We start from the raw sequence: 10,778 nt of genomic DNA on the forward strand, positions 1-10,778 counted from the left end.
CCTGTGGCAAAGCTTCCAATCTGACAGGGATGGATCGACCTCTTGCTAACAGCCCCTCCAACTGCTCCAGGTAGGCGTAGTTACTGCCGCTCTGTTTAAGATGGAGCAAGAGAGCAGACGCTCACGTTAGCCACTTTTTAAACTGAGTTCTGAAGGCTTGTGAAAATGGTCAGCAGGTGTTACCTGATTGGCCTCCACTTTGGCCGTCCACTCCTTGGCTCTGTGCAGAGCGTCTCTGAGGGCGAGCACATTGGGCAGATATGCCGGAATATTCTTCGCCTCCATCACAATACTCTCCAGTGTCAGTAAACTGTGCCGAGGCCTGAGGAAAGACGACGTCGACAAACCGTCATTTTTCATGCTATTACGTTCGAATCTTTGGTGTAGAAACATATCGAGTCTTAAAAGTTGCTAACAGCCAAAATGCTCAAACACAAGTTAAAAAGTTCATGTGCGGTCACCTGGCCTGCAGGCACGTCCGAGCTTTCTCCTCCCAATGCTCGGACACGGTGAGCAGCTCCTGCAGCTCAGCCATGGCCTTCTCCACTGCGTGATGTGGCGCCAGACCCACGCCCGAGTCAATGAGCCGCTTCATAAGCTCCAGCGTGAGGCGCTGAGGCTCCATCAGTGTCAGACGCACCTCGTCCAGCCAGCGTGCCTGCTGCAGCTCCTGTTTGAGACGCGGCAGCTCGGGCAGCTCCACGTCCAGCCCCGAGCCCAGATCCAGAAGAGCCTGCAGCTTACTGGAATCTGGAGTGTCGTCCGAGAGAGCCGCCTGAGCACGCTCGTGAAAGTCCTCCACATTCTCCAGCAACTCCTGCGGACGAGATTTGAATTCATGCGTTTTATCTAAAGAAACATATAGCTAGTCGTTCTATTACTGCAGGATATACTGTCATCATCAGTGGTCATCTTTCTAGTAAAAATATGGTTTCTCTCGATTCGGGTGTGTTCTTCAAAAAGAACAGGTGATATACCTTGTTTTGTATTGCGTCTGAAAAAACATTGTCAACTACCCTAACGTCAACTCACGTTTGACCCAATCTCATATTGTTCGTATAGTGTGATGTCATAGAAGCACATTAATGAAAGATTAGAATGTATGTCCTCTCATATATCCCAAATATTGTTTAAAACAGGAAACCTGGGGCTCGTTTCAGAAAGGAGGTTTAGTGAAAACTCTGAGTATATTAAGCCTGAAATGAGGGAAACTCTGGGTTTTCCGTTTCAAAATGTGAGATATATGTCAAACCCGAGAAAGCGGGGTAACTCGAGCCCGTTTCTAAAAGATCGGTCACTTATACTCAGAGTCAGTAACCATAGTAACTTTGTGAACCTAACCTGGTCGGGAGCAGGCTTTCTTTGGTAATCCCAGAGTTTCTTTCCATCTCCTCACGCTTTTTAAAGCACAAGTGGTGTAACTCATTCATTCATGGCACACATTTTGATCACACAGAGACCATCTCAGTGACTAAAATGTCATAGGGGTCATTCCGTGTCAAATCAACAAAACTTTTAATTCCGGCTCGAATTTTTTATTTTTTTCCCATTTTTTTACAGAGGCAAGACCAACATCTGGAGTGTTGTTAAAAAAAGAAATGCCACAGGTGAATAGTTATTAAGTAATCAATTAATTTGTAGAAGGAGGTAAAAATGACAATTTTCAGCTGAAATTTGGAGCCATTGGAGCAAATTAATTGATTACTTAATAACTATTCATCGGTGGCATTTCATAATTTGGCTTTCATCTCTACTGATGTTGGTCTCGCTTCTGTAAAAACGAAAAAAAAAAATTGAGCTGGGGACCTATGGTTGAGTTGATACGGAATGACCCATATGTGCTTTTATAGAGGATCCTGTATGTGAAGAGGTTGCATTAATTCATATGGATGTTCTTTGATTTTTGGAGAGGAATTTTAGGACCCGAGTGGAATATATCAAAATATATCTCATCCATCCTTACATCAATAACATCAGCCATCGTGGCCGTGTATTACATCAGAGCAGATTCTTTCCCTTACATGCCCTCACAAATGTTAGTTTTCTATGGAGGATAAGAAATGACTTAATAAAGTGCATGAATAAAGAAATGAATAAATATAGACAAATGCAGTGATAAAGGTAATAAACAATTAATTTAGATGTGCAGCCATTCCTACCCAAAACTGCTCTGAGCAGGGTTCAAACTGATGATCAGTCTGGCTTTGACACGAGAGTCTGACGCACTAACAAGTGTCCCATACACCATGACGTCTCGCACACATCACTAGAGTACTCATGACGAGTGAGAAAATAAGATATTTTTATTATTTCAGATTTATTTCTGTTGTTTCATTCATTTAATGATTAATTTGTTTGTTTATTGGTACCTTAATCTTTTTTTTTATCAATTTATGGGTCCATCTAAATGCTGAATAAATAAGCTTTCCATTGATGTATGGTTTGTTAGGCTAGGACTGGTCGGGATACAACTATTTGAAAATCTAGAATCTCCAGGGCACAATAAAAATCCAAATATTGAGAAAATGGCCTTTAAAGTTGTTAATCAGAGGCGCTGTAGCAGGCTGTTGCTAAGAAGAAATGGGGTTGTTTTAAAGCTCTCTATTGGCTGTAATGATGTTGTGGGGAGTAGACGAACATGGAAGCTGAAATTCTAAACTTTACATAGAGACCAAACTTGAGAGGGTCATTCTCAAAGAGCGGCAGCAGCGGGTCAAGTTTGTAGATGTGTTTCTGGCCATTTTTGTTGCTGCATACACTCACAAAAATAAGATTTTTGATATATTATTATGTATATAAATGCAGAATACAGCTCTAACTGTAGAATGACACGTGTCACTGAAAACAAAGGCACGACACACAAGCAGTAATGCTCGTCCTTCTTTCTTTCATGAGCACGAGACCATGTGACTTACTTTGACCTGATTGGCCTGACTGATGACACAGGGCAGACGGTACAGCTGCTCCACAAACACTTTCAACTCGTCCACGCTCAGTTTATTTCGTGTCTTCTGCGCGCCGCTCTCGGGACGTTCTCGTCTTAAAACAACAACAAACAAACAAACAAACAGTGAACGCTTGACTTTAACCCTAAAATGTAAGATCATTGCAACAGAAAGGAAAGCACACGACAGGGTTTTTGCTGGCTCAGAATGAGGCTGATGCGGTGCCATGTTCTTGTGCGCACACACACACACACACACACACACACACACACACACACACACACACACACACACACACACACACACACACACACACACACACACACACACACACACACACACACACACACACGTGTAGGCCTAACGTAACTTAAATGAAACTTATGCTTTTACTTATTGATTACACGGATGAACCTTTTCAAGAAACTGAACGTACCTCGATGCAAAAGAAACAATATTGAACTTGAAAGTGACAACATAAACAAACGTTACTGCGCATCCGCGTGTTCATGGACTGCCCTTAACTTCTGGTACACATTCACAAACAATAGAGCGCCTGTAGATTATTTCTGCTGATAACAAGCAAAAGAAACCAAGAAGAAGCGTTACTTTGCTAAAGTATTTGAATTTAGACTGCGATACCAACCGCTAGATGTCAATGTACCATACGCTTTCTTTAAAAGAGACCGAACTACAGGACCCATTCAACAAATGGTTTATTTAATACAATTCTTATACAATTAAATAATCATATAAAATATAAATAGTTATATTATTAGACACCAGCCAAACACAGACTTGAGGTTAACTGGGTGTGTCTGATGAAACGGTCTATAGCTCTTGTACGTTACTGCAGCTCTTTAGCGCCTCACTGTGCTGATAATGGAACAGCGCCTCCACCGTGGCGTAAGGCCACAAGTGCAGTCACAAATACACATCCACTGAGTGCACAAAGTGTTTTTTGTGAAGACACCCAACATCAACGTCTCTATGCATGTGTGAGTGTGACTGACTTGTGTTTGTGACTGAGCAGTAGTTGAGCCACAGACGAGCACGTCTCGGCCTCCTTCACAGTGTCTCGGAGATGACGGAAGAGGTTGTTCTCTGGGTACTTTCTGTCCTCGGCATCCTCCAGCAGAACTTTCAGCTCGATCAGATCTGTGGAAAACATTGGCGTTCAGTTTATGAACACGAGCGTATGCAAGCGGCTTTGTGTCGTTGAGTCCAACCTTTCTTGTTCTTGTTATTTCCTGCCAGCGCCTCCGTGACTCTCTTTGCCCAGGTGTCGTAAGACTGTGCACGTGACTTTACCCCGTAGAGCATTGTGGGAAACTCACCCTGATCGTACCTGTATCTGTAACACACACAGAGAGAGTAAATAAAGTTGTTTAAGGGTTATGGGTTAGGTTGTGTGTTGTTGTTGGAGTGTTACCTCAGACACTTGTCGCTTGCCGGGCAGCCGCAGAGCTCAGCGGCGTGGTGCAGACACACCAGACGCTCTGGACAACAGGTGCAGGTGAGAGCCGAGAGGAAACAGGTAGTCTTACACCGCCAGCACTGACGCTCGTCGTCAGGCAGCAGTTCAAACACCTCCCGCTCTGAGGAGAGCACCCCCTACAGGACAGGAGGAACAACGACAGCTAAACAGCTTACCCCCGTTAACCCACAGCGAATGCGTTTCAGTCTGCGCTCTCTCACCTGCACCTGAACGGCTCTTCTCAGTCTGCTCTCCTCCTCCATCATCTCGCCAAGCTCTCGTACCACAGCAGCAGCCAGTTCCACGTCCAGACTCTCGGGATCGGAGGCCATCTTACAAACAAGCTCCTCGTGCGAGAAGACGCAGTAGCGCTGCAGACGTCTGTAATGAGCCACGCACTGTCTCCCGAGGGGCAGCTGCGCCGTCAGAAACACACATCACGTTCATCTCTACAGACGCCTTCTAAACATAGAGCTGAAGCAAATGTTTGTTCTTCCTAGAATTCTACTCTTAAGGCTGCATTCAGGAAACAGGAAATGACATCACAGCGGTGGAGACAATAAACCATGTTACTCATATGATAACACAGGCAGCTACCGATGCCTACATCAGTATGCTCATGAACGCTTCATTCTGATTGGTCCACAGAGACTTTCTATCATCTTTACTGCTGACTTCTGCTCATTTCTGTTCCTACCTAGGTGTAGATGACATCGCCACACACACACACACACACACACACACACACACACACACACACACACACACACACAGAATCAGGATGATGATGATAATGTTGTACCCAGTCTGCTGTGCAGAAGTTTACGGCCTCTGCAAAGTTGTAGCCCTGATTAAAGCCGCTGTGATAGGCTCTTGGGAAGGTGACAACAAACTCTCCTGCACACTGATTGGTCCGATACACCTGCGGGACAGAACAAGACTTCTTGACATCTTCAGACTGTTAGATGTCAATATCTTTTGGTGCAGACCGTCACCTTCATTGATATCCACACTGACCTGATCATCTGGTTATTCATGAATTAACATTATTCATACCATGGTCTGTTTGAATACTGGATTCTGATTGGCTGGAAGGTGTGCATTAAAGGTAGTTCCAGTCAGTTTGATCAACATTTGAAATTAAACTGACTGTCTGAACAAAACTTGCACACCCAACAGCTTTAACTTGTCAAATGACCGTGGTATAAGCAGGATAATCCACAGCTAGCCGTGCGTTAATGGATTTAAAAAAAAAAAAAAAATGTAAATCCTTCAATGCATGGCTAGCCATGATTATCCCTTACAAATAAATGAAACTTCCAGCGGCTGCTTGCCTCATATAACTGTAACAGAGTCAGAAGATGGACACACACACACACACACACACATACACACACACACACACAGAGAGAGTGCGAGTACCGGGACGCCGTGCTCCATGAGGACGTTTGGATTCATCAGCGTGACGAGTTGATGCAGGAGGTCGGGCTGTGAGTCGAACAGCTCTGGAGCTTCTTTCTTCATGACAGACTCCAGCTGCTCGGCCGCGTGTGCTGGAACTCCGTACCAGGTCTTGGGTTCGCCCCTGCAGCACACACACACACACACACACACAGATCGGTTGTTCACGGTCATCAGCCAGAGAGAGAGAGAGCTGCTCTGCGATTGACCGTTACCAGTGCAAGAAGTTGATGGAGTAACTCCAGTGATCCTCGATGTGCCAGCAGAAGGAGGAGAAGCACATGCCCACGTACAGCCACGGCACCTTCATGCCCGAGATGTCGCTGTTGATGTGCGTCAACACCGACTGCTCCAGCACCGGCATGTTGTTCAGATTCCAGCCCGAGTTGGCGTACTCCTGACGACACGACACGACATCATCAACACTACTAGAGCCCAGTAGAAGAACCACACAGATGAAATAAAACAACACTCGTGTCTCACATCCTCGTCTCCGGTCAGTTTCCTCTTTCCGTCTCTCACCGGGAATCCACTGCCGACATCTTTAGAGCTGATGTCGGCGCCGTACTCCACGATGACGTCCTCCTCGATGCTGCTCACCAGACGCCAGAACTCTTTCTCCACCAGCTCAGTGGGCACCATCTGAAAGGCACGCGTGAGCGTGAACAAACAGGAAGCGTGCGCGCGTGAGCGGCGTACACAGAAAACATGAAGATCTTACGTGCACCGGCATGTTGAAGTAATCCGACTTGAAGTGATCGGCCATCTCGCCGAAGCTCTGGAGCGTGTACTCGCGCACGGCCTGCTCGAAGCCGAATGCCTCACGGGGTTTGTTACACTCCTGAGGGAGGAGTCACAGATATTAGATATGACATCAGCACACGCGCAGGCGTGTCTTGTGCGAGCGCCGCCATACCTCTGCCACGCACTTGGGACAGCACCAGTCTCCTTTAGGGACGTCCTGCAGGGGCGGGATCAGACAGAAGGTGTGATAGCTGTCATCGCATCCGTCACACAGCAGGAGGCGCTCCTCCTCGTCGCCCCGCCCACACGCCATGCACATGTACAAGTCGATCTGTAAGACGCGTGTCAATCACGCAAATACTGGGATGATTCTGGGATGACGTTAAAGGGACATTTCTTCCCGCTCATGTCAATTATGAGTTTGTAGCAGTTTCTTTCTTCTTCAGAACACAGCGGAAGATTTTTAAAGAACGACACTTCATTGGCCCAGAATGTCAGTACTCACATAATTCACCTGCAGCATCTCTTTGCGTGGACGCATCTTCAGGGCGAATGCTTGAGCCTTCAGGTACTTCTGCTTTCTGATGAAGCTGTCATCATCTAAACACAGACTACTGATGAATAACATGCGTGTGCGTGTGTGTGTGTTACACAGACACAGAGGTCTCACCAGGTGTGATGATGTCAGCGGTGTTGAACATCTGCACAGCTTTAGGCTCCTCGTTTTCTCTCTGAGACACACACGAGACATCACATGAGAATCTATCACAGGGTCAGGAGCTCGTGTGAACGAGCAGACAGTCAGACAGACTGAAGTGAGACGCATGTGTCCATGAGCATTAGGATGGCTTTTCTTCAACTGACAGAACAGTGACAGAGTGTCAACTCACTTCATCCTTCAGATGTTGAGGAGAACGTCGCTCCGCTCTTCTCTCCTCATCTTCCTCGTCATCTCCACCTCCGATCCCTTCATCTGTGTCTTCAGCCTCAGGGTTTTCTGGGTAAATCTTGTGAACGCCCTACACACACGCACACACACACACGCACGCACATGAGTCACAGGTGAGAAAAGGACGCAGGTGACGTACGGCCGAGCAAGGAGTTGGCACTCACGGGTAATGACGCTCCGGAGCGGAAGAGCTCGTATGGATACAGAATCCTCTGGAAATGAGAGCGCAGCAGAGATCCCACGCCCTTCCCGGACGGGAACCCCATACGACTGCTGATCTTTGACCATTTCTTCTCTTTACACACCACCTGGAAGCCTCCTTCTGCAGACACCAGCTACAAAACACACATTCAGCTTTCAGAGAAACCATGTGACTGTGCTCCAGCATGCCGATTGCTCAACATGACATGAACACACACAAGACGGTGGCGTTAAAGACAGCTCACAACTTCATAGAAACACGGGCATTTACCTTACTCAGCAGATAGAGATCCAGCACTTTTCTCTCCACTTGAGGAAAATGCAGTCTACAACCCTGAAGTTCCCAAAACTTGGCGATTTGATCCAGAAAGTTGAGCTTGACTCTGGTGAGAGCCTGAACACGACCATTCAAACCACATGAACATGCAGAATTCATCACGTGTGTATTTATTACATGTTCATGAAACTCACCTCTAGTTCATTGAGTCGCTGGATTCTTGGAGTGAAGCGAAAACTGCGAAAGTCACAGGCGAAAGGAGGCTGCCAACCCTACACAACCAAAACACACACACAAACAAAATCAAACAGACATTTGTACTAGCGCTCCATGATCAACATAACACAAACTCAACCCATTTCACTGCACTGACGCGAAAAACAATATGACAACATTTGACATTCATCTGTCTGATCTTACTCACTGGCTGCGTTTACATGGACCAATGTAATCTGATTAAAAGTCCAATCCGAATGAAAACGCTCCATATAAACACGTCAATCAGATTAAAAATGCCCAAGCCGATTGACATTTCAGTGGGATTGTAAGGGGTGGTTTATATCGTTTGTAATCTTCTTGATAGGACATGTAAACACTTGATCAGATTAAAAACCCAAGTAAAACACGATACATTTGCAGACGTACAAACATACTGTAGGCTAAATATCTAATCATAAAATTCCATTTATATTCGCAGTAGGCTACTGAACATTTATTTATCGTTTACTTACATGTGCTTTGGAAGGATTAACTTTTCTTATCATGGTAAATCGCTGTAACGACATTGCTTCATTGATATGTAGACATTATTTTGCATTTATGAATTGTACATTATTATGCAGGTGTCTGTGACATAAAATAAACACATCTGTGCTTACAACATTGTTTGAGGAGCCGTTTGTGTGAATATTGTAATGATACCGCGCCCGTCTCTGTTTATACCGTTAATGCTGATATATGAATCCATATATCATCACTTCTAGAGTTCGGTATTAGCTGTTGTTGCTAAACATTTATTTCATGATTGTTTGCCTGCAGACGCTCTGGTGGGTCTTGGTAGTTTTGTCATGGTTTTATACCATGGTAAACCGCAACGGGTGTGCTCGTGCTTCATTGGCACGAGACACTCTGCCTTTACAAATGGCACGAAAAAAATGTGCAGTTTATAAAATAAAATATACACAACATGTGCTTTAAAACACTGTTTTAGTGGGTATTTAGGTGAACACTTGTGCAGTGTGCGCATGTCAGCAGATTATATCAAATTATAAACTTGTCATGTAAACATGCACATCAATTAGATCACTTAATTTACCTTTCATGTAAACACAACATTCAGATTGCACAATCTGATTCAATTCAATCCGATGTGTCCATGTAAACGCAGCTACTGATCTCACGTTTAGTGTACCTGTGGGGGTCTCATCTCGTGTATGATGTACCTGTGGGGGTCTGATCTCGTGTGTGATGTACCTGTGGGGGTCTGATCTCGTGTGTGATGTACCTGTGGGGGTCTGATCTCGTGTGTGATGTACCTGTGGGGGTCTGATCTCGTGCGTGATGTACCTGTGATTGTCTGATCTCGTGCGTGATGTACCTGTGGGAGTCTGATCTCGTGCGTGATGTACCTGAGATTGTCTTATCTCGTGCGTGATGTACCTGAGATTGTCTGATCTCGTGCGTGATGTACCTGAGATTGTCTGATCTCGTGCGTGATGTACCTGAGATTGTCTGATCTCGTGCGTGATGTACCTGAGATTGTCTGATCTCGTGTGTGATGTACCTTAGATTGTACGATATCGTGTGTGATGTACCTGTGGGAGTCTGATCTCGTGTGTGATGTACCTGTGGGGGTCTGATCTTGCAGATGCCCGTGTTCTCAGCGATGTCTCTGATCTTGTGGATGAAGCCGAACGGGTCGCTGAAGTCCTGCCAGCTGGGCTCGAACACTGGACACTCCGGCGGAGCCACGAACTCTCTGAAGAGCGACATGTCACGAGCATGCACGCGCAAACATCACTCACAGAGCCACACAGCACTTACAACACACCGCTGTTTAGCGCGGCCTGCGGTCATTCACGCATTTATATGAAATAATCCTTTATAAGAGACGATGTTCATCCATTCACACGCTTTTCTCTTCTTATCCCGTCACTTTAATCCACAAGATAATAAAGAAGACATTCGTGTTATAGCGCTGCTGCCGCTGTTGTTATCTCTGTTGTTGTTGTCGTTGAGTAGCTAATGTGTTTGTAATGAGACGAATAAAATCATCCGCTGCTGGGTCATCTCATGTCTCACAGTCTCCAGCCATCACATTACATCTCTCTCGGTAAACAACGTTAACAATCAGCCTGAACAATCATAAAACGCTGTTAGCATCTTCTGCTAGCCGTCGGAACACAAGTGCCACTGTTTCCGGAAGCGTGACCTTTCATAGCTGCACTTCCGCTCCGAGGAACGACGGGTAACAGAAAAGTCGTGGCTAGAAGGGACACGGCTATAGCCGCAAGTGATGCAAAATCTCGCCATAAATCACATTAGCTAACGCCTACACCTACCCTAAACCTAAGCTCACAACAATAACAAAAATAGTAATTAACTGTTTGTTTTGTCCGCGTGACAAAAATAATGCGTTATTGAAGTGCGCATGCCCAGTGGAGGTAGCTGTATCCCTTCTAGCCATAACAATATATCTATAATAACCATACAGAAATCGTTTTA

General features: G+C 45.5%; 1 protein-coding gene across 1 annotated transcript; it reads right to left on the reverse strand.

The window, feature by feature from the left end:
• Positions 1-4: 4 nt before the first annotated feature.
• On the reverse strand, positions 5-10,568 carry LOC130549733 (lysine-specific demethylase 5A-like; the record flags this gene model as incomplete). Its single annotated transcript, XM_057327040.1, has 21 exons — positions 9,900-10,568; positions 8,249-8,326; positions 8,049-8,171; positions 7,741-7,911; positions 7,518-7,646; positions 7,298-7,358; positions 7,133-7,227; positions 6,800-6,958; positions 6,605-6,724; positions 6,367-6,525; positions 6,099-6,280; positions 5,845-6,007; positions 5,225-5,344; positions 4,644-4,838; positions 4,378-4,559; positions 4,175-4,299; positions 3,959-4,103; positions 2,916-3,039; positions 462-817; positions 184-322; positions 5-91 (listed from the first exon to the last, which is right to left on the reverse strand). Coding segments are annotated over exons 1-21 (3,060 nt in total), but the record flags the coding sequence as incomplete, so codon positions are not given.
• Positions 10,569-10,778: the final 210 nt, after the last annotated feature.

The sequence above is a fragment of the Triplophysa rosa genome, unplaced genomic scaffold, assembly GCF_024868665.1.
Source record: "Triplophysa rosa unplaced genomic scaffold, Trosa_1v2 scaffold167_ERROPOS501511, whole genome shotgun sequence".
Taxonomy (NCBI): Eukaryota; Metazoa; Chordata; class Actinopteri; order Cypriniformes; family Nemacheilidae; genus Triplophysa; species Triplophysa rosa.